This window comes from Patagioenas fasciata, chromosome 19 (genome assembly GCF_037038585.1).
Source record: "Patagioenas fasciata isolate bPatFas1 chromosome 19, bPatFas1.hap1, whole genome shotgun sequence".
NCBI classification, from domain to species: Eukaryota; Metazoa; Chordata; class Aves; order Columbiformes; family Columbidae; genus Patagioenas; species Patagioenas fasciata.
The window spans coordinates 13161382-13185566 of NC_092538.1; the positions used below are offsets into that span (position 1 = coordinate 13161382).

The following is a 24185-nucleotide window of genomic DNA, read 5'->3' on the forward strand; positions in this document are numbered from 1 at the left end:
CAGCCCCGAGCCGCAGGCCTCTCCTCCCTCGGCAGGGGACGTAAGCCCCATAACAGAGCACAGGAAGAAGCAGCCAGACGCAGAATAACTTCAGCACTTCACAACCAACCAGGGAAAGGCCCCCCAGGTGCTGTGCTGCACACCCCGAAGCTCGGAGCAGCCCTCCGGAGCCAGCACGCGCTGGGACCCGTCCACCCCGAGCCGCGGCTCCCGCCTTCCCCACAAACACCGCTGGGCTCTGCTGCCCGCCCCCGTGGTTTACCTGCCGCCTCCTCCGTCCCTGCAATGGGGTGGCCAGCACGAGCTAACACAGCCTCCTGCGACACCAAAGCAACTTCACAAGTAGAAAGCGTCCTCCTTTAACAACCTCACCGCCTCCATCACCCTGACAGCGCGCGCGCGCCTTCCGCAAGCCATCGCGGTCTGAGCTTCAGCGGGGCAGGAGACAGGGAGCCCCGTCACCCCAGCGGACCGGCTGCCCCGCTCACCTGCCGGCGGCCGTCGCGCATGGAGAAACGCCTCTCTGCGGAGCTGAAAAACAGAGGAACCATCCATCACCATCACCCTGATGTGAGGAAACCCCCAGTGCTCCAGACACGTCAGGTCACACTTCACTTCGCATAGCAGGTATCGGTCCCTTGCTCCTCATGGAAACCAAAACACCCAGAACTGAACGTGCAGAAGGCAGTCCTGTCTCTGCGGAGCATTTCCAACCCCTTCCCCTCAAAACCCCAACAGTAACGATCACAAAACAGCCCACCCCACCGAATCAAGTATGTTTCAGTCTTTAAAAGAAAATAAATGAGGGTGACAACATAATCATTTAAGCAAGTCTTCTCCTAGAGTTCGGAGCAAGAAAGCTCTGGAGACAGCCCAGTCTGAGCCTTTGTGGAGTCTCCAGAAGAGCTTTAAACAGTGCAGCCACAGCCCCCCACCAGCACAGTGCCAGATTTCGGTCACAGTTACCCAAATCTCTGCAGGGGTTCAGACAGCCACAGAAACCCAGGACACAAGGACGGAGGCTGAGTCACCCCCTGCTCTTTATCCACCTCCTGGAGCGAGCCGTTAGAGCTGTTAGGGCCGTTAGAGCCGTTGGAGCCAGCTGCCCGCTGGCAGGTGTGGAGGGAGACGGGGCCCAGCTGGGCTCAGAGGGCAGCGGGTCACTCCCCACCACGGGAGGCGGCAGAACCACAGCACAGAGGCCCCAGAGAACACCACCGTAATTCTCTGCAGCAGCTCCTGCGCTCTCAAACGTCTCCATAGCGCTAGAGCTGCAAACCACGTGGGAGCAAAACTTCCAGCACTGACTCTGCTATTGTCATAAAAGTCTGTGATGCAGCTGGTTAATTCTAAATGCCATTCAAAGGATTAATGTACAGAAACGCTTTGCGTGACCTTCCTTGTGGAGCACTTCAGGCTTTCAAAGCAGCTCAGAGACAGCGCGGTTGCTCCGGCCTCTCCTCTGCGGCGAGACCGAGGGACCCCGCCCGGCCTGGACGCGCACAGCTATTCACAGCATATAAATAAAGCTCACTCAGGAAGTGATCTTGAAGGCACTTGGTGTAATCCTAGCGATAAGTACCAAACTGGCTGCTGAGTGTTCGCCAGACTGGGCTGTAAAATAGCATTTGTTTCATTTCTAAGTGTGCTTTGCTAAGTAAATGTCTGGGGCCAGACATAAGGAGTCACTGCCGAATTCGGCTCCTGTGAAAGCGGCGATATAAATAGCCCAATGTGTAACAGAATGTGAAACAGCAGGTACGTGCTGCACGCTGAAATCCTCCGGAGATCTGGCTCGATCTGATGGACGCTGACGGCTCCTGAGCACCCAGCCCGAGAGGCGCTGCCGCAGCACAGAGCGGGTGCACGAGGCCCGTTCCCCGCTCCCCTGCGCCAGACGTGCGGTTCAAAGCTGCTGCTGCGCGTCCCTGGCTGCGCCGCGCTGGTGAGGGACGAGGCGCCGCGCGGGAGGCGCCGCCGAGGACACGGGCACGTCCCCGTCACACGCGGCCGGCACGGAGGAGCGACGGCGCTCCGTGCACCCCGGTGTCCCACTCCGCGGCCACGGCTCGCAGGGCACCCCGCTGGAGTTACTGTCTTCACCTGCACGGGAGAAACAAACACATTGGCCAATGTTTTCAGAAAAAATGGCATCCTTCAATGCTGATGTTTGACCCGTCTCCCAAAACACTGCAAGCCAAGCATCTCCACCAGAGCTGTATGCATTATAACGCTTATAACACCCGAAGATTTGCTGAAGAGCTGGACCACGTTACTCAAAGGCCACAGCCCCGGGAGCTCCCTGGCCGCCAGTGACAAAGCTCCAAGCCTGTTGGGATGTGTCTCCCTCGCCTCACGATGAGACGGGTCTGGTCGGTGAGCTGAGGGGCAGCGCTGGGGCGGCGGGAAAGCTCCCTCCTCCCCCGGGAACCGCAGTCGCACCCGCGTCCCCCTGATCAGCTCCTTGTGTCCCGAGTCACCAGGCAGCTCTGGGAGGAGCTGCAGCGCCGGCAGGAGACCCGGCCACATGGACCAGCGACTCTGTGTGGCCAGCGCCACCAGAATCGGGCTTCCACGGGCCCCTGCTCCAGCACGTGAGCAGTTGCTGCCGCGCGTCTGGTAACGAGGCGCTTTGGAGAGGAGAATACGGACATCAGCTCCGGAAGCTGGTGCTACGCTGGAAACGGCTCTTGGCCTTAAAGCGCAGAAAGAAACAAGAGCTGGCTTGGAGTGCACATTAATTTAAAATGTAATTTTCATCCTCTGCCTAGCGCTCACGTGGGATTCATGCTATTAAATATTAAATACCAAGACCTTTATGCAACGAGGCAGCTTTACTGAATAAAATTATATCAAACAATGAAATCACAAGCTTTGCAGATATTAACCATGTAATAGGTTTCAGAAAATGTTGCAGTGCAGGCCCCAAAGGAGAAGCCTCTGCCAGTCCCGGGGCATCCCGGGCATCCCGGGGCATCCCAGGGCATTCCCAGGGCATCCCGGGGCATCCCGGGGCATCCCGGGCCGAGGACGCAGCCCGTGCAGGGCAGCGGCTCCGCTGCTCTGACATCCTCCCTCTTCACGTAGGAAAGGCCTTCACACAGGACCAGGTGTTTCTTACAGGACCATCCTGTGATTTCAAAACCTTCACGTTTCCCACATACTGTGGAAAAACGCTGTGTATCTTGCAATCAGCCGTCTCCACCACTCCTGTTGCATCTGCCTATAGCTCAGCAACCTGCGAAGGAGACGCCAGCCAAAGTAGCAATGAAAATAATTCACAAGGTCAAAGGAGCGCATCGTGCTTTGGGCATTAAGGCCTCAGCTTTGCCCTAAGCTGCGCTGACGATCGGCACCAGAGGCCGCGGGGAGCGCGTCCCAGCAGGGTGCCGTGCTGCTCTGTGCCCATATGGCTGAGCGATGTTTTGATCGGTTCTATTTCACGGTTGGAGTTTTCCTTGCAGGTGGAGCAGTCAGAATTCCCAAGGGGTTTTTCTGTTCTGGCAGCTCTGTGAGAGCCGTCCCTGCCGGGCTCCCGCAGACTGGAGCCGTCTGGAGCAGCCGTGCCGTGCCAGGACACGGAGCCACGGGGCGGGAGCCTGGGGACAAACCGGAGCAGCGGGAGGGAACAGCCAGAGTGCCAGCCCAGCCAGCAGGAGCAGGGCCAACCGTCCCGGTGGCCGGCTGTCTGTCCGGCTGTCTGTCCAGCTGTCTGTCCAGCTGTCTCTGTCCGTCTGTCTGTCCAGCTGTGCCTCCTGCAGAACGGCACCCGCAGCAGCGCCGGTGGCCAGGAGGGACGGTCCCGTGCCTCCAGCACACGGCGAGGTCCCTTCGAGTGCCAGCCGGAAGAGCCACCAGGCCTCCAGCACAGGTGATTACAGCACACAGCATTGGCTGTAGGAGCCTCAGACACATCTGCACACACATCTGCATGCACATCTGCACGCACATCTGCACACAACGGTTACACAGAAGAACACGTTTTTCAGATGTTTGCCCTGTCCTCAGCGAAATGGAGAGGCCGAGCAGACAGACAAGGGGGCCAGGGAACTCTGGAAAGCCTTACGTCCCCAAAAATGTGTGGGTGTGTGGGGGCGGCTCCACCGGACGCCACCCCGGGAGGGAACCACACGGTCCAACAGGCGCTGCCGCCTGACGCAGCATCACCGGCGACCATCAGCACCACCTGCCCCGGCGCCTTGTTCTGGTAATGCTTCCAGAGGCACACAAACCTCGTAGAACCAGGGGAACCCAGCAAAGTAAGTGTGGCCTGGGAAGCATTAGGACGCACAGAAAAGATGTACAAGTAAACATTGCCACATAAATAACGACAGCTTGACACTATGGCTACCATTTTCCTACCGACATTTTGATGTTTTCACTTAGGTCATCACAAATGACTGATTCCTGTCCCTAAACACCAATCAGGGCCACCATTAGTAATGTTCTGACCACGGGCAGGTGCAATAAAATTGATCAAGATGTTGACACTTAAGGATACAGGCAAATGAACATGATAAACTGGCAGGAGCTGCGAGCAAGAAACACAATGTTCTTCCTCTGTAAAACAGCACCTGCTGAGGACGGTTGTTTTGACGCTGTTTCTTTGTAGACAACAGCTTTTCCAATCCCCTTTCCCTCCTGAGCCTCCACCGCTCCAGGCAGCCGCAGGTTTGCAATGTTCCGCTACAGAAAATGAGGAAGATGCTGCTGCTGGGTAACAGTTTCCCTGACAAACCAGCGGCGTGAACTCCCTGGAAAAGTGAAAAATTCAGCAGGCAGTGAAAAATAATGGATTAACCAAGAGAAGTAGTTCGACAGCAGGTGTTTGATTTGAATTCAAGGAGAGAAATACAAATGGCCGGGCCCAAACAAACCTGTTGACCATGAAGCAGACTGTGCTGCACCTGAAGTGAAAAGGCCAATTCATCAAGCTGCAATGAGAATCTCATTGCAATTCATCTTTTATGTGAACGTTTGCAGGCGAGAGTCGGGATGTCAGGGGAAAGCCCTGTAATTAATTTATCTCTGTTGTGTAAAAGGTAACAGATCTGAACGATGGGTTCTGTTCCAACACAGCTGTCTCAGATAAAAATCAAGCAGATTATTTAGGTCTGATTTCTACATTCCTTCAAAGGAGAAATAAATAGCTGCAGAAGAATCGGAACCGTGAGAAACAGATGGTTTGGAGGAAGGAAAGAAGCAGAAGCCGACCCCCAGGAACCACCCTGGCAGGACGAGCGAGACCTGCGGGGAAGGGAAAGGACACGCAGAATTCGTTTGCAGTTGTGTGAACAAACGGCGCAGGGACCGCTCCTGCCCTTCGGCAGCTCTGGGTGCAGAGCTGCGCTCGCACCGGCCCCGGAGCAGCTCCGCACGGGTGCTCCGTGGGAGCGGTGGCAATTTTCCTCCCTTCTGTTATTCCCAGCTCTCTGCACATCAAGGCACATCTTTCTAAACTGGCCATACTGAAATCCATTAGAAAGCCTTCAACAGCAGAAATGGAGCTCTCTGGGATTTCTCTCATAAAGCAGCTCCCCAGAAGAAAAACACCGAATTGGTCTTCCAAGAGCATGCAGGAAAGAAACCAAACCAACTCAACCCCGCCATCTTTTCTCTAACAACTTCTTGCTGATCCTGAGCAGCATGGGGACCGGAGCGCTCGGGCGCCGGGCACGGCAGCGAGACCGGGCGGCGGCGGCTGCGGGCGCTGCACCCGTCACGGGCCACACGAGCACGGCAGCCGCTGGACGTTTGTGACGTGACAACCTGCCTGACCCCTGGAGACTCGGACCGGCCCACGTTCCAAGCAGAAAAATCTCCCAGACATGGCCTGTACAGCGGAGTGGACCCGTGGGCTGTGATTTCACATTTCGGTGTGAAGATCACCCCAGCGAGCGGCAGGGGAGCCCAGCCCAGCCCAGCCCAGCCCTGCCCTGCCCAGCCCAGCCCTGCCCAGCCCAGCCCAGCCCGGGCCAGCCCTGCCCTGCCCAGCCCAGCCCAGCCCAGCCCTGCCCAGCCCAGCCCAGCCCGGCCCAGCCCAGCCCTGCCCAGCCCTGCCCAGCCCAGCCCAGCCCAGCCCAGCCCAGCCCAGCCCAGCCCTGCCCTGCCCAGCCCAGCCCAGCCCTGCCCAGCCCAGCCCAGCCCGGGCCAGCCCTGCCCAGCCCTGCCCAGCCCTGCCCAGCCCAGCCCAGCCCAGCCCAGCCCAGCCCAGCCCTGCCCAGCCCAGCCCAGCCCAGCCCTGCCCAGCCCAGCCCAGCCCGGGCCAGCCCTGCCCAGCCCTGCCCAGCCCTGCCCTGCCCTGCGCTGCTTCCACCGCAGCGCTGCCGCGTTCTCCGGCGCTCGGCACCGCGGCTGCAGCACCGACAGCGCGGATCACGGGAAAGCTGGGCCGGTTCTGCAGGAACTGCTGCTTGGCTCATGCTCCCCCCATCAACATCTGCTTTTTCACAGTAAGTTTTCTCCATTTTCGGTTGTTCTGGTTTGAGTCCAGTTTGCTCTGTGGGGGATGATGGGTTACTTAGCAACCAAAATTAAAGTTAGATTATTGTATTAATATTGATGCTATCATTGCATGAATCATGATTCCAGTAGGAGGAATAATTTGAGTTTCTTTAAAATATTGATTTTGGAAAGATGCCCAAGTGCAGGCACACGGGGCTGAACTGCGGCTGCCACGGCCCAGGACGAGCAGCACCGCTCGCGCCAGGGCAGGATGGAACCGAAACGCAGAGGGAAGTTCCACGCGGCGCTTCGGCAGAGCCGCCCGCAGCTCGGTGCTCAAACCGGAACGCAAGAGGACGCCTGCACACGGGGAGCAGTCGCCTTCTCCTCCCGTGCAGGAGCGTCTGACGACAGAGACCCAGCAGGCTGTCACTGGCAGGTACCACTGTAACTCACAAACACGCTCACCTTCAACCTCATCAAAGTTTTCAAAGACAAACTTGGGAAATTAAGTCACGGTTTAATCTTTTTCCACCTTTTTTTTTTTCCCTTTGCTAAAGCCTGTCACACATTTCAGTTAAAACGTTTCAGATCGTCTTCTCCACTTTAATAATGCTTTCACAAATTGGTTCATGTAACTAAAAAATAATAAATAAGTAAACAAAACTCCACCAACCAAACCCGTTTTGTACCAGCTTTGCACGTGCTCAACCTTTCCTGGAGCTTCCTGGGCTTCGCTGAGACCCGTCCTGGGGACAGAAGCTCCCAGCGTGTCAGGCGATGAAGCTCTGATGGAGTTGCGCACGAGTTCAAAGCTCCAACACCTGCAGCTGGGTATGTACTCAATGTGAACACCCTTCCTGAGCACTGACAGCGGCAGCGGTGTGACGGGTCCTGGATGGGGCACGGGGCAGGGACACGGGGCAGCACGGGGCTGGGACACACACAGGGCAGCATGGGGCTGGACACGGGGCAGGGACACGGGGCAAGGACACGGGGCAGGGACACGGGGCAGCACGGGGCTGGGACACACACAGGGCAGCATGGGGCTGGACACGGGGCAGGGACACGGGGCAGCATGGGGCTGGGACACACACAGGGCAGCATGGGGCTGGACACAGGGCAGGGACACGGGGCAGGGACACGGGACAGGGACACGGGCTGGAAACCTCCCTGGGGTTTCCAGAATGAGGTCAGACACAGAAAGGAGCCATGAACGCAGAGTTCAGTTGACTCACAATACTTGCCACATAAACCACAAAAAATGGGCTACATAAATAACATTCTGCGAAAATGTCTTTAACAGTTGTGCTTTGACCATCTCTAAGATCATAAACTTCACTCTTTGTAATGTTTTTGGTAAGACTTGTAATGAGAAAAGACAATTCTGAAGTCCTGACATTAATAAGCCTATTGTAGAAAGGTCATTTTCCCTTAAGAATGCTTTATTATCAGTGCAGCAGAATAGCTCTGAATATGTAATGACTTTTATCTGATGATTGCCCTGTATCCTTCTCTGAAGAAAGAAGGCTTCAGATGTTGATAATTTACATACGCGCCTTGAAGTGTTTGGCAGCAGAAAAACAAACTGGTTCAGAGAAATTAACTATAAAGCAGCTATAGAAGAGGCATGGAAGTTAACTTCTGATCTCCACCGGTGTCTGAGAGGCGCTGAAAAGCACCAGAGCACTGACCGAACGTCCTCGCTGAGGAAAGCAGCGCTGGAGACCCCGTCCGCTAGCAGCCTTGCAAAGACCGCTTCTCATCGCGCTTGGTTTTCTGCTGTGGGGTGGGACCCCACAACTCGCACTGAGCGGCACACACAGGATTAGGACAGGTATTAATTTTAGTGACACCAGCAACTCCGATTAACGACCAAGACCAGCAGCCACAAGCAAGACCAGAGGGACCAGCAGGTGATTGTTCCCAGGATCGCAGAGAGCAGGAGAGACCAGGGGAACCGCGGGGTCAGGATGAGCCCAACCAGCCCCACACACAGCACCGGGGTTTGCACCGCTGGGGTTTGCACCGCTGGGGTTTGCACACACCACGGTTTGCACACACCACGTTTGCACACACCACGGTTTGCACACACCACGTTTGCACACACCACGGTTTGCACACACCACGGTTTGCACCGCTGGGGTTTGCACACACCACGTTTGCACACACCATGGTTTGCACCGCTGGGGTTTGCACACACCACGTTTGCACACACCACGTTTGCACACACCACGGTTTGCACACACCACGTTTGCACACACCACGGTTTGCACACACCACGTTTGCACACCACGTTTGCACACCACGTTTGCACACACCACAGTTTGCACACACCACGTTTGCACACACCACGGTTTGCACACACCACGTTTGCACACACCACGTTTGCACACACCACGTTTGCACACCACGTTTGCACACACCACGTTTGCACACACCACGTTTGCACACACCACGGTTTGCACACACCACGTTTGCACACACCACGTTTGCACACACCACAGTTTGCACACACCACGTTTGCACACACCACGTTTGCACACACCACGTTTGCACACACCACAGTTTGCACACACCACGTTTGCACACACCACGTTTGCACACACCACGGTTTGCACACACCACGTTTGCACACACCACGGTTTGCACACACCACAGTTTGCACACACCACGTTTGCACACACCACAGTTTGCACACCACGTTTGCACACACCACGTTTGCACACACCACGGTTTGCACACACCACGTTTGCACACACCACGGTTTGCACACACCACGTTTGCACACACCACGTTTGCACACCACGTTTGCACACACCACGTTTGCACACACCACGTTTGCACACACCACAGTTTGCACACACCACGTTTGCACACACCACGTTTGCACACACCACGGTTTGCACACACCACGTTTGCACACGGGGGCGCCGGCTCTGCTGGGAGCTGCCGCAGCTCCGGCACCGCGGCCCCTGCTCGCTGCCACGCTCTGCGATCCTGCCAGATCAGGAGCTTTCCCCAGGAGAGCTGCGTGTTCATAAACAGCTACGCTAAAGCTTGTTTGTTGTTTTGAGTCATTAAATTACATTGCACTTAATTACTCCCAATCTACCACGAACGAAGGTTTTCCAACAGAAGCTGCCTCTGCTAAGAAACCATTTTTATATACTAATGACCTTATCTCAAGAATGCTTTTCAAAGAGCATTTGAACAACACCATGCTCCATTTACCAGGGGGACACACAGTGCAAAGTAAGTATATTTCTGAAATAATATTTTTCAAGAAAAAATACTTTTCTAAGAGTGCTCTCAAGGGCAAAGGCTTTGCCTTAGTGGAAAGGCCTTTTATCTGGGGAGCAATTAGCTGCTGAGTTTCATCAGCAAGACAACACTGTGCCAATTCACCGCTATTTCAAAGGGAATGCTAGGGATGTATTAAGGGAGCGCGGTACTTTGCTGCAAATCAATGCTCCCGACTCCACACCGAAGTCACGTCACGGTTCCACAGGGGCAGGAACAGGGTACGGCAGGGTTTGCAGAGTTTGCTTCAGTTCACCCCAGCACTTGGGAAATAACCAATGTACCGCTAGCAGGACCAGCTTAAGAACTTCTCCTCTGTCCATTTCTGCTTACCCCAGGAATACGCACTCCCAAGCTGGCTCAAGCACTCAGAGCGCATTCACGCCGTTCTCTGCTCAGAGCACCCAGAAAGAAGCGGGGTGACCGGCGCGGCGGGGGATGAGTGCGTGCTGGAGCTGAGCAGGAGCCTCGGTGGTTCGGACCTCTCGTAACCGCGTCGAGTCCTCTTCACGAGCCAGAGCACCACAGGACTAATGGAAACAGTTCTGAGGGAAAAGTGAGAGTGAGAAAGGGCTGCGGAAGAACCGCGGAGCGGGAGCAGGGTGGCAGTGAAGACCATCCAGCTGTCACACAGCTGGTGCGAGATGGACTGCAAAGGGGGCCGGCTGAACGAGGAGCAGCAAGGGCACGGGCAGCCCGGCCTCAGCAAACAGGACCCCCGGCTCTGCCGCTCTGAGCCACATTGCCTGACACCAACTCCTCGGGTGCTCCACGTGCGTCCCGTGTCACCTGCACAATGACAGCGCGGCCGCCCAGGGGACAACGTGGAACGGGAGGAGCCTCAGCAGCTCTGTATCAGGAAATGGGTATTTAACCTCATTTTTCCAAATCCTAATTGCATCCTCATTCTTCCTAATACCGAGCTAATAAATGAGGCAGTTTGGATTTCACCCTGGCTTTCCAGCACACCATTAAAAAATACACAGCGGATTAAGCAACCATTAGATCTATTGCTCGTTCTCCGCCAATGCAACTCAACTGCCACATTTCACAGATGGGCTCAGCGACGGATGTTCTGGGCGGGCTGATTGAGCCAGAGCGCACCGCGCTTTGGGGCTGCCTCTCCTGTGCTGCTGCGACAGGTTTGAGTCGGTGTGTGTTCTCCTTTCTGTCACCAGCGCATCTTCTCGAATGAAGAAACCCCGCATCCCCCGAACAGTGAACTCGTGCGTGAAGTGGTGACGTGAGCACCGGGGTTTGTGTCCAACTACAGTCCCTCGTGTCTCCATTAAAGAATGAGCCACTGACAGATGGAAACAGTTATGGTTTCCATAAAGCTTGCTTTAGTTTTCATCCTCTCGTGGATGAAACACTTGTTTAATGTCTTTTATATCAAGTAAGTAATTTCTTTATGTGGTATCATCCAACCTGCTCTCCATTCCCCATCTCTGTTCCCTTAGAAAGCTGAACACTAATTGGTATTCGGTGAATAAATTGTCATTACTTCTATTAATTATATCACATTGTTCAACACGCGAGATAAGAGAATGACCGTTCTCCATACCCACCAGAGACGCTGTTCCTGCCGGGAGAGAGGCCCAGAGGAACAGGCACCCCAGCCCAGCAGTGACGCTTCCCCACCGAAAGGTGCCCTTCTCAGCACCCGTGGGCTCTGAGCTCTGCTCGGGCCCAGCAACGAGCCAGCACGTTCCCACCAGCAGGAGCTGCCGGGGCTCCCGCCGTGTCCGCGCACCGGCCCCGCGGCGCCGCTCCCGCCTCAGCGCTCGGGCAGGCGGCCACAGCGCTGGAGCTCATCTGTGCACTGGTGTCTGACTCGGGAAAACCAGAACGGGCTGCTCCCGCTCATGCGCAGGCAGCATTTATCACTTATTATTACACAAAGGTTTTGTTCGGAGGCTGCCGGGGCCTTCTCTGCAGCCACGGGGAGGGAGCGGAACGGAGACACCAGGACCCTCCCTGCCTGGGGTCTGCAGGGGCGCACACGGAGCTTGGGAGGGACGCCCAGCCACAGCACGGCCCGGAGACCCGAGAACACTGAGAACACTGAAGGGGAGAGGGGAGACGGGAGAGAGAGCAACAGAACTTGTAGGTGCCTTTTGTCTTATTTTTTCTTGCTTCGTCAAGAGGAGTAGACTCGGAGAAGGAAATGTCTGCACGGCCCAATTCCCAACGGCGCATTTCGGTTTGAGTCCCGAGATGAGCAGGCTGCAGTAGTGTGAATTGTTACAATAACATTAAAAATTCAGCAGAACTCATTATCCCAAATTTAATCGCTCTCTCTGAAATTCCGTCAGACTCATTATGTTGGCTCCCTTTTTGACATGGTTTAAGCTCCTCCAGAGAGCAGCTGTACAATAGCAATAATAATTATTAAATTGCTGTCTAAAGCTTCACTGGACATCAAAAATAAGTAGACTAAATTCACACTTCCAGCCACTTTCTAAAGAAAATCATCATCGTACCAACCAGCAGAGCGGAGGGCAAGTCCTGTGCAGCGCGCGAGGGAGCCGCGCTGCGCCCAGGGCCCTGTGAGCCACCCCGGGCGCCACGCTGCGGGCCCTGGAGCTCAGCCACGGGGTCTGCGAGTCATACTTGACCAGGACTCCTGCATTTGTCACAGGACCGCACGGTCGGGCAATGTGAAAATGTTATGCATTTAAACGGTCTGCTTTGCAATAACACACCCATTCAAGTTGGCTTTATTACACTTCAACGTATTGTACGTATTCAGCTCAACTTCCTTCTCATGATGTTTCATAAATACAGAACCCAATGATGGCGCATCTCAACCCTCCTGCCCGAGCACCAGGCAGGAGCGGCAGAGCCCCGGTACAAACGCGTTCCCGCATAGCAGCACACTCTGCTCGGGGGACCCCGACCCCGCCAGCTGCAGTTCCACTGCACAGCAGCACAGTCTGCTCGGGGGACCCCGACCCCGCCAGCTGCAGTTCCACCGCACAGCAGCACAGTCTGCTCGGGGGACCCCGACCCCGCCAGCTGCAGTTCCACCGCACAGCAGCACAGTCTGCTCGGGGGACCCCGACCCCGCCAGCTGCAGTTCCACTGCACAGCAGCACAGTCTGCTCAGGGGACCCCGACCCCGCCAGCTGCAGTTCCACTGCACAGCAGCACAGTCTGCTCAGGGGACCCCGACCCCGCCAGCTGCAGTTCCACTGCACAGCAGCACAGTCTGCTCAGGGGACCCCGACCCCGCCAGCTGCAGTTCCACTGCACAGCAGCACAGTCTGCTCGGGGGACCCCGACCCCGCCAGCTGCAGTTCCACTGCACAGCAGCACAGTCTGCTCAGGGGACCCCGACCCCGCCAGCTGCAGTTCCACTGCACAGCAGCACAGTCTGCTCGGGGGACCCCGACCCCGCCAGCTGCAGTTCCACCGCACAGCAGCACAGTCTGCTCAGGGGACCCCGACCCCGCCAGCTGCAGTTCCACTGCACAGCAGCACAGTCTGCTCGGGGGACCCCGACCCCGCCAGCTGCAGTTCCACCGCACAGCAGCACAGTCTGCTCAGGGGACCCCGACCCCGCCAGCTGCAGTTCCACCGCACAGCAGCACAGTCTGCTCGGGGGACCCCGACCCCGCCAGCTGCAGTTCCACCGCACAGCAGCACAGTCTGCTCAGGGGACCCCGACCCCGCCAGCTGCAGTTCCACTGCACAGCAGCACAGTCTGCTCAGGGGACCCCGACCCCGCCAGCTGCAGTTCCACTGCACAGCAGCACAGTCTGCTCAGGGGACCCCGACCCCGCCAGCTGCAGTTCCACTGCACAGCAGCACAGTCTGCTCAGGGGACCCCGACCCCGCCAGCTGCAGTTCCACCGCACAGCAGCACAGTCTGCTCGGGGGACCCCGACCCCGCCAGCTGCAGTTCCACTGCACAGCAGCACAGTCTGCTCGGGGGACCCCGACCCCGCCAGCTGCAGTTCCACTGCACAGCAGCACAGTCTGCTCAGGGGACCCCGACCCCGCCAGCTGCAGTTCCACTGCACAGCAGCACAGTCTGCTCGGGGGACCCCGACCCCGCCAGCTGCAGTTCCACTGCACAGCAGCACAGTCTGCTCGGGGGACCCCGACCCCGCCAGCTGCAGTTCCACTGCACAGCAGCACAGTCTGCTCGGGGGACCCCGACCCCGCCAGCTGCAGTTCCACCGCACAGCAGCACAGTCTGCTCAGGGGACCCCGACCCCGCCAGCTGCAGTTCCACCGCACAGCAGCACAGTCTGCTCGGGGGACCCCGACCCCGCCAGCTGCAGTTCCACCGCACAGCAGCACAGTCTGCTCAGGGGACCCCGACCCCGCCAGCTGCAGTTCCACTGCACAGCAGCACAGTCTGCTCGGGGGACCCCGACCCCGCCACCTGCAGTTCCACCGCACAGCAGCACAGTCTGCTCGGGGGACCCCGACCCCGCCAGCTGCAGTTCCACCGCACAGCAGCACAGTCTGCTCGGGGGACCCCGACCCCGCCAGCTGCAGTTCCACCGCACAGCAGCACAGTCTGCTCAGGGGACCCCGACCCCGCCAGCTGCAGTTCCACCGCACAGCAGCACAGTCTGCTCGGGGGACCCCGACCCCGCCACCTGCAGTTCCACCGCACAGCAGCACAGTCTGCTCGGGGGACCCCGACCCTGCCACCTGCAGTTCCACCGCACAGCAGCACAGTCTGCTCGGGGGACCCCGACCCTGCCACCTGCAGTTCCACCGCACAGCAGCACAGTCTGCTCAGGGGACCCCGACCCCGCCACCTGCAGTTCCACCGCACAGCAAAGCCCATCAGCACCCCAGCTTCACCAGTAGAACCAGCGCTTGAGCTCAAGACCAAAACAGCCCAGTTTGGGTACATCAGTAATGTTTGGAATCCACAGTACTGTGTTTTCTCCAAAGGCCGTTTGTGTGCTGGAGGTGGTGAGAGCAGCGCGGGGCGGCGGACGGGACACGCGAACCCCAGCCAGGGACCAGAGCGGCGCTCGTTGGCATCAACAGACAAACTGCAACAAACGCTGAACGTCGCCTGGTTAATTTAAAATCGCACTGGGTTGTGCAATAGCTGTTGCCTTCTCTCCCAAGAACAGGGTCGAAAGCTGTGCGGCAGCTGCACAACGGAGCGGAACCATAGATCACGTAAACGCCCTCAGCCCCGGTGGCACCACGAGGATGTTCGGTGCATTTTTCATTTTAAGGATAAAGCACGTTCTCAATTAGTGCTTAAAACAAAGCCTGAGTCCTTGATTCATCAACTGAAACAAATTGGAGGACTTCTGAAGAAAAACAAAATCCCAGAATAACATCATATTCAGGGTTAAAAGTGAGGAGGGGGAAAAAACGGTAAAGGAGAACGGGGCAGAATAACACATCAAAGTGCAGTGACGGTCCCAGTGGAACTGCGGCTGTTGCACAGAACACACATAGAGGTGTTCAGGAGGGCAATGAAGATGCAGGACGCTCATATTCCAGGAGGGTAACACATGTAAGGACAACAAGATTCATCTCTTAATAAGGGTTCCTCTTTATGTTGTATTGGGAAATGGTTCTGCATAAGTCATTTATACTTCCACAACACATGAATTTTCAGGGGGACTTTTCAGCTGCCTGATCACCATCTTGCTGCTCTAGGATGATCATGTTGTGCTTTCTTTTTCCCCATTCTAATTCTTTTTTTATTCCCTGTGTCCCTGAAACACAGGGAATAAAATCCCGAGTTTTAAAATCTGCTGAATTCTGAAATCATTTTGTCTTAAAGAAAAGCACGAGAGCATGTTCTTTGATACCACAGCTCAGTGTAAACGTACACTGAACCCAAAGATCTGATCATCTGCTGTCTGTCGATTCGTGCCTTACAACTGAGTTCATTTAACTCTATTCCTGGATGAAAAGCACCTTTGTTCCCTCGCTCATGTGGACACCACCGTCTGTTCACACGGAGCCGTACCCAGACGGAGCCTCCTCCCGAACGCCCGGTGCCAGGCGCTGGGTCTGAGCGCACCCCCGGCGCCCCGCGGGACCTGCGGCCGCGACACCTGCACCTCTGCTGGATCCGCGGCACCAGCACCGCTCGGAACCCAGTGCGGCACAGAGGACAGCCAAGGCCTCCTGAAGAAAGCAACAACTGAGCCAAATCAACCTCCAAGCACGCTCCATCGGCGCTGTGGCCACCCCTATTCATCAGGAACAACGAGTGCAGGCATTGAGATTCCGCGCTGGTTTTATAAACAGAATGCTGCCTTTTTAGTATGTCGCATTTAGGCAAGAGAACAGATTCTGGCTGTAAAAAAGTACCCTTGGAACCTGCTTTTATAGTTCTTACTTGAAATATTTCTGAGCAGTCCTCTCATCACATGCATTTAAACAACTCCAGCCCCAGGAGTATAATAACCCACAGCAAATATGCTGACTTTTCCAGAACATAAATGCAAGTCTTGCATGCAGGTCACAATTTAATGAGTTCACAGACAACAAAGTCCCCAAATGAGAGGGGAGTCGATGCTAATTAGGATGAGGAGTCCCGGGGGCTCGGGCGCAGCTGCGGTGACGCTCACCTGCCAGCACCGCTTCCCGCGCACCCGTGCGAAGGCGGGCACCGGGCACAGGTCCCCGGTGTGGGCTGTGCCCCCGGCCCCGTCTGCGCTGACGGGGTCCGGCACGCGACTGGGGAAACACCCCACGCTCCCCAGGCACAACTGCCACGACGGAAAACCCGGATTCGTGAATATGTAGCAAGCTGTCACACTCTTATCCACGACAGACGTAGTTTGGATGTAAAAGACGTCAAAACCATTCACTGCAATTCTCTTGTGCAGCGGGGTCGGTCCCTTTTCTCGGAGCAGCCAGTTCTGTGGCTCCATCCCACACCCACCGCCGAGGACCAGCCTGGGGCTGGAACCGCTCGGGGACACGGTCCCCACAGACCGCTCCTGCCTGGGGACTTTTCAGCTCCGTTTGGCTTGCGTCTTGGAGCTTGTTTATGTCTGATGTGTATATGCCACGAGTTCAAGGATTGCTCCGACACTGCTCCCATTATTTCTTTGAAAGAATTACCAAGACGAAAGAATCATACGCTACCAAAAATATCAGCTAAGGAAGAAGAGTATCCATTTGTGTGACCAGACAGGGCCAGGCAGGACAAGTGCTGCTGGCACCAGAGCAGGCGGGCGGTGGGGACGCGGCTGCACGGAGCTGGCACAGCCCGTGCCACAGCTGCAGGGTCCGCTCTCGGACAGCCAAGCTCAGGCGTGCCCGGCTGGGAGCCTCCCTCACCCCCAGGCCTGGCCCTCACCCCCAGGCCTGGCCCTCACCCCCAGGCCTGGCCCTCTCCCCTAACGCGGTGTCCCGGCACCTCCGCTCGGCCAGCACCAGGCTCCGAGCCGTCGCCCCGTGCCGCGCACGCCGTGGCCGTGGGCCCCTCGGACGGGCACAGAGCAGCGGGGGGTCCCCGGCGCTGTCCTGAGCCCCGCCAGCCCGGCTCCCCGCGGCAGGATGGGGCTCTCGTCCCTGCTCCTCGCTGGGGACACGCGGCGGCGGAGCCGCGCAAGGGACACAGGTGCGTAAAATGCTCTCTTGGTGAATTTAATGCCCAGTGATAAAATGTTTTATCCCTTCTGGAGGACAATATTTAAACAGACGCTATTAGCGGTTGTATTTCAAAAGTCAATGGGGCTAAATAAATCTAACATGCACTTCTCCTAAAAATGTTATGAGGCCAAGCTCTTTCTTTTTCTGTAGGTGTTCAATTAAGCAAAAATACATAGATCTCCCGCAGAATTTAAGGCTGCCATGAACAGGAAAGCTTTTCAGTTAAGCTTTCATCTCTTCATGTAAAGAACTAAATAGATGATTTTTAAATAATTTACATCCCAGAAGTAGTATTAAAAAAATGTCCCAAATGGAGCTAAAAGCATCGTAAATATAATTTCCTGTCAGGTAATATGAAACACTCTGATGAATGAACAGCTCCTAAAAGGACACTAAGTGTGGACTTGGAAGGCCTGACTCCAGTGTTCTGAAAGCGCCGGCGATGGGTCGTGTGCCATTTGACTCCGTGCCGCTTGTCTGGAGCGAGCCGCCGCAGTACATGGGCGTGCAGCCCTCCCTTTCTGATTTATTACATCAGTGCTTGTGTTTTAAAGAGACTGATTCATCTGAGGAGCAAAGGGAAACTTGTCATCAGCACAGAACCGCGTTTGCGGGCCGGATAAGGACCCTTGGAGCACAACACCAGCTTGCCAAGGAATCAAATGCGGGAGGGGAGGAGACAGGAGCCGGCGTCATCCCTGCTGTTGTAATGCTGAGTTGAGACAACCACCTGCCCCTCACCTACTAGCAAATCCTTTTTGCTTTTCAAAAATAACTGACATTTCACAGCCTCCCGTTGCCCATCTTCTAAAATATTAATGCACCCAAAGGTTCAGATGGCTGCAACCATCCAGAACGGAGATCAGAAATTAAAAGCAAACAGGCAGAAAAAACCCAACAATGAACGTCTGGTTCTGAACTTGCTGTTAAGAGGACGTGAGCACGCGCTGAGCCCGAGAGCAATCCCCTCCCGTTACCAGTGCAGAGTTCGGTAGCCCTGCCTCCTCTGCCGTGGTTCGCACCAGCTCTGTTCTCACACCACGTTCCCCGTCGCGGTTTCCGGCCCCCGCACGCGGCTGTCGCGGTGCCCATGTCCCATCCCTCCTGTCCAGCTCCCTCTCTCCCTCGGCTGTCGCGGTGCCCATGTCCCATCCCTCCTGTCCAGCTCCCTCTCTCCCTCGGCTGTCGCGGTGCCCATGTCCCATCCCTCCTGTCCAGCTCCCTCTCTCCCTCGGCTGTCGCGGTGCCCATGTCCCATCCCTCCTGTCCAGCTCCCTCTCTCCCTCGGCTGTCGCGGTGCCCATGTCCCGTCCCTCCTGTCCAGCTCCCTCTCTCCCTCGGCTGTCATGGTGCCCATGTCCCGTCCCTCCTGTCCAGCTCCCTCTCTCCCTCGGCTCTCGCGGTGCCCATGTCCCGTCCCTCCTGTCCAGCTCCCTCTCTCCCACGGCTGTCATGGTGCCCATGTCCCATCCCTCCTGTCCAGCTCCCTCTCTCCCTCGGCTGTCATGGTGCCCATGTCCCATCCCTTTCTTCCGCGGCACCTCCCGTGCCACCTCCTCACTGTGCAAACAGCCCGTTTCTCCGGATGTTTTTAATTACCAGTCTAAAAATACGATGGGCAATTTCCTTGTCTCATTCTTCTTAAATATTTCAGGGACGCTCTGAACATTTGGTTGGCATCATCATGTGACATCAGCCACACATGAGTAACAGAACAAGGTTTTTCTTTGCACACTCAAGTGACCGCGGTTAATTTACGTGAACCAAAGGTAACTATGAAGTGTGGTCATGAGCAGATGCCCTGAGTGCTTGCCACGGAGGAGACGTTAACTGGTGTGGAAATGACTCAGTAATGGTGCCAAGGGTACACGGATCTCCAACTCTGTCCCACCCTGTCATATAAAACCACGGGAGGGCACCTAAATGATTGCAACGATTACAAGAATCACACCGCAGGCAGGGATGCTGAAGAACCACAGCAGGACAGAGCAGAAGCGCCTGGGGACCTCAGTGGGAGCTGAAGGGGACACCAGAAAGCAGAGGGGGATGACGAGAGCTTCGTTTGGCAGGTGGTCTGCGAGGTGTTAATCACAGCTCCTGGCTCGGGCAGACCCGGTGAGCCCCTCCCCAGCCCGGTTCCACCGAAGCACCGCAGTAAACGTGGCACTTGTGTAAGCGGGTTTTACACACACAGCGCTGGAACTTCACACGGATTCATTCACGAGACTGCTGCACGCCGCTCTCCCTTGCCTCAGGAAATAATTCTGACAGATGTTTACAAACGTGAGCAGTGCTCACTTCTGTAATGCAGCACCGCCTTCTGAAGGAATACTGATGTTGCTCAAATTATACCTGTTCTTAATTGTGTTACGGAACAGCAACCTTGTTTTATGCAGTGGCATTTATTTTGATGCATAGAGACTTTTTATAGATTTGTTGTTCATCACAGTGAAGTCCAAAAGAACAGGACAAAGGCAACAAACAGAAGATGAACTCTGCTGCCTACTAACGCTGCAGACACCTGACGCACCACGACACCCCGGGCTCCCCAAGGTCGCCGGCCCGTGGGGAGCGCTGTCCCTTCGGTAGAGCGGGACGGGCGGCCGGCAGCAGCTCAGCGCCAGGGCAGCTTCAGCGCAGTGCCAGGGCAGTTATGGTTTTCTCTGCCTGTGGTCTACAACTGATGTGACTCCTCAGTGGGCCAACCCCCTGACCCCACGCTGGTGCCGGAAAGGCCACGGCGGAGCTGGGCCAGCACACGGCGCGGGCACCGGCCCCGCCTGCGGACAGGAGCAAACAGCTGGTCCAACAGGGACACCAGCAGCCACCTGAGAGACAGGACAGACACTGAGCACTGCTGCCTGCCACACCGACCCACCCTCCCCCAGGAGGATGCAACGTGCAGTAACTCTTCCAAGAAGCAAACTATCCGCACAGAGGTAAGACAATGCAGGCGTTATGGGAAGGGCTCGCAGCTTCCTTCCGCCCCGAGTGCAATTCAGAAATGATAACAGCTGAACCCCGAGGAGAGGAGGATGAAAGGGCTTCGCTCCCGGGCATGTGACAGTGTCCCCCTTGTGGGACCAGATGCGAGGAAACAGAGCGGAGAAGAAAAGCAAAGCTGGAACTGAAAGACTCTTTTCCTATTTTTTTCTTTTTTTTTTAAGAAAGAACAAAATGAAAATGATCCTGAAAGAACAACTGTTCCTTTCACAGCCATTAGTTTGGGAGCTGGCTGTAAAAGGGTACATTTTTGAAATGCGGCTGCGGTTACCAGGCAACCGCTGAGCCCCTGCTCCGCTGCAGCAGCGCCCGAACGCGGGAGGGCCGGGGGGCTGGGCCCGCAGGTACCCCCAGCACCCCCAGGTACCCCCAGAGCAGGGCAGCTTGCAAAGAGCACGGTACGGAATCCCGACTCATTTACACTCTGAATCAGCGTCATCTTCGCTGTGCTGAGCGTTCAGAGCTCATTAATTGTTGATGTTGGTTCCTGATAATGCCTGATTGAGCCGGCATAGGACAACACGATCTAACAAGCTCCCTTTTCTCTGCAGGATCTGCAAAGGGAGGCTACGAAGGTTTCTGAGAGGCGCTGGTGCTGCTATTATATTTTATGAAATAGGCAGACATTGGGGACATTCAAATGTTTATGGCTCAGGTGACTTTCTATGTACTCAGGTTTATTATGGTCCACTAAAAATAAAGAACAAGACATTATTAACACTTGCCAGAAAAACAAGTCTTCAAGCAGAGAACAAAAGCAGATTTGATCAAAGCCTTTAGCTGGTGTTGCTCGGTGATCACCACAGGGAAGGTCTCACCCACACTACTCCACACGCGGCCTGGCTGAGCAGCTCCCATCAAGCAGCCCGTGAAATGCAGCGCTGGGTCGAACACGGGCAGGAGCAGCATCTCCAGAGCCCGGCACAGGACCCGGCAGAGCAGGACCCGGCAGAGCAGGACCCGGCAGAGCAGGAGCCGGCAGAGCAGGAGCCGGCAGAGCAGGACCCAACAGAGCAGGACCCGGCAGAGCAGGACCCGGCAGAGCCGCAGGACCCAGCAGAGCAGGACCCGGCAGAGCAGGACCCGGCAGAGCAGGACCCGGCAGATCCGGACCCGGCAGAGCAGCGACGCGAGGCGCTGCAGGGCACTTCTCTCCAACAAACAGCTGCATTTGAAAGATAATACCAGGCGAGAACATCAAAAGGCACCACTCAGAAAAATACCAGTACTTTAAGCTAAATGTGTTTTCTGAGGTTGAAAAACACTCGAATAGGAAGGACAAAGATAGTAAGCTGATTTGGCCACAGACTGTCCATCTCCCTTGAGCTCAGCACAAAGGGACCCCACAGCTCACACACAATACCAGGAAGGAATACACATCCCAGTTGCGTATGAAGGCACTTGAATAGCAGGAAGCACTCTGCCTCACACCGTGGGATTGCAAACACGCTGCTTCTGTGCGCCTTCGCAAGCCTTAGTGCTTGTGCACTCAGGACCAGGCCCCCAGGGGCCGAGCTCCACGTTCTCCCCTGCTCTGCTCCTCGGAGCACGGTGGGACCGGGGGCCGAGCACGGGGACGCGGCCCGGCCGGGCTGGCCACGCACCGCGGGCAGGCACCGCGCAGCGGTCACAGCCTTCGCCGAGCCAGGGAAGGGGACATCAAACAACAGGAACACGTGGGCAGAGCCGGGAGCACTACAGGAGATGTGACCACAAGGGCTGAACAGCTTTTGAGGCCAAAAAGAACCAAGACTATCCAGTGCAGCTTCCTGCAGAACACAGCCCAGCTGTGCGCTGCGGTCGCGCTGCACCAGAGACCGTCTCTTACAACTAAGGCCGTTGCTCCCCAAATCAGAATCAATTCACCTCAAAGATTACAGGTATATAAAAACAATCCAAAGTGCTACCGTGTTCTTTGGGTTCAAATCTTGCAGTGGTACTTTTAGCCAATTTACCCTCAGCAGCCACTCAGAAACAATCCCTTTCCACCACCACCATCTCGCGAGGGTCAGGTCAAACGATACCCTCAGTTTAGTTGCTTTTGCATGAAGCTGCAAGCTCAAAGAGCAGCAGAGATCACAAAAAGGTTGGGTTTTACTGCAAAACTAACAATAAATTCACCCCAGAACTCGTGTTCGTGTCTGCCTACTCTGCCCAGCGCCTGCGGCTGAGCCCCCTGAGCGCCCTCCTGCTCGCTGACAACACCTGCCTGACCTGGCCCTTGTCGACAGCTCAGAGCAGCCCTGTCATCATCTCATTTTTGTTCCACCAGTGGCATTTCCTTTCCCAGGGATGCTCACCACAGCACCACCACTTTCTCTTGCAGCAGTGTGTGCAGTTGCCATCTGTGTGGTTGGCATTTCTTCAAAAATATTTAAATATCTGTGGAACTTCTAAGAGTGTAAATGAAACATGAGGAAAAATGTCACACAACATAATGTATGCCTGAAGTACGGGAACATCAACAAGTCTGCAGCGTTGGAAAGGAGGAAGAGCCCCGTGCAGGCGCCGCGGTGCAGATGCCGGCGCTGCCGCCCGGTGACGAGCGCCGCGGCTCTCGGGAGCTGCCCAGCGCAGCGACGCAGCGCAGAGCCACTGCCTGGGTCACCCCAAGCTTCCTCTCACCGTTTTATGTGATGCTGTGTTACAGGTGAGAAACAAAATCTTAATGACCTCTAGGCCAGCGACGTCCTGACCAAAACTCATTATATTTACCCGTTTCTTTTCCACAGGGTACTTCAGTCTTCAATGAACTGGAAGTTGAGCAGTAGGACCAGCTATAGTCAGAGTAATCCTTATTGATGCCGAGAATCTACCTTCACCCTCCAAATCCCTCATGAACTCGGCTTTCTTTCATGATGGCTCTCGTATTTTTGAATGTTAGTTCACCTCCACTTAGACACCAGTAGTGTGTTTGAGGCTCATCCATGCTATCCTTTTTGGTCATTTATTGTTTAAGGAGTCATTTCTTCCAGCACTCATTAGTGGGAACAGAATCTGTCCTGTCAGATCCTCAAACACAGCAGCGGTATCGACCAGAACCCACCTCAGCAGCAAGGGCAGCAGGACAGAGCAGGCTCTGAGGCTCCAGACCAGACGGGCTGATCTGCTCTTCCCCCCCATCTGAGCCGCGTTCCACCGCTGCCTGGGTCGGGTGCACCGGCGCAACGCGGCACATCGCACAGCGCCGCCGTACGGCCCAGCACCGGCCCAGCACCCACCGCTCTGTTCAGCAGATCCCGAGACAGGTTTAGGAACGGAAGATTCTTACTGAACCGCACAATCTTCCACAAACGCTCCATGCGTGGTATTTGACACAGGGGGTGCTCTCAAATCAGTGGGAGTTTTGCCAATAATTGTACTAGACCTGATCATTTTCCCTATGTTACACATAATATGGCATTTATGTTATGAAATCAGGCATTCTGAAAAAAGAATGACGCTAGCAACCACTGCACTAAACAGCTGTTTTGCTCAATCATTTCATGAAATAACTGAAAATTGTAGGTAAGCATTACATGAAATGCCTAATCTCTGAGTATTTAGGATTATTAAATGAAAAGGACCAGAAAACTATTTGCTACTTTACATTCACTTATGAAACCGCAGCCTTTCAGATGTTTCTTCTTGAAACCACACCAGTAAAAATTGTCACTTCCTGAACTGATCTCTACTTTTACAATTGAGCCTATTTTCTAAAGTGACTGGAAGTTTGAGTCATTTAGCGCAAGAACGGCTCCCACAACAGGATTCTAAAAGTAATGCCACTCGTTTTGCAATTTCTGTGCTGTGTTTTGTGGAACAACCAAGCAGAACCACCAAGCATGGAAAGA

At 55.6% G+C, this 24185-nt stretch overlaps 1 protein-coding gene across 3 annotated transcripts in view; it reads right to left on the minus strand.

Annotated features, from left to right (window-relative positions):
• The window catches only part of LOC136110033 (uncharacterized), a 158347-nt gene that overhangs the window by 41468 nt on the left and 92694 nt on the right, over positions 1-24185 (minus strand). Inside the window, exons 3-4 of one of the 3 annotated variants that reach the window (XM_071817108.1) lie at positions 967-2103; positions 489-531 (exon numbers count right to left, since the gene is read on the minus strand). In XM_071817108.1, the coding sequence (XP_071673209.1) occupies positions 489-509 (21 nt within the window). In that variant the 5' untranslated portion in view covers positions 510-531; positions 967-2103. Of the gene's footprint in view, positions 1-488; positions 2104-10050; positions 10293-24185 lie in introns of those variants that run through there. The other 2 variants (XM_071817107.1, XR_011741962.1) reach the window with 2 other exon arrangements.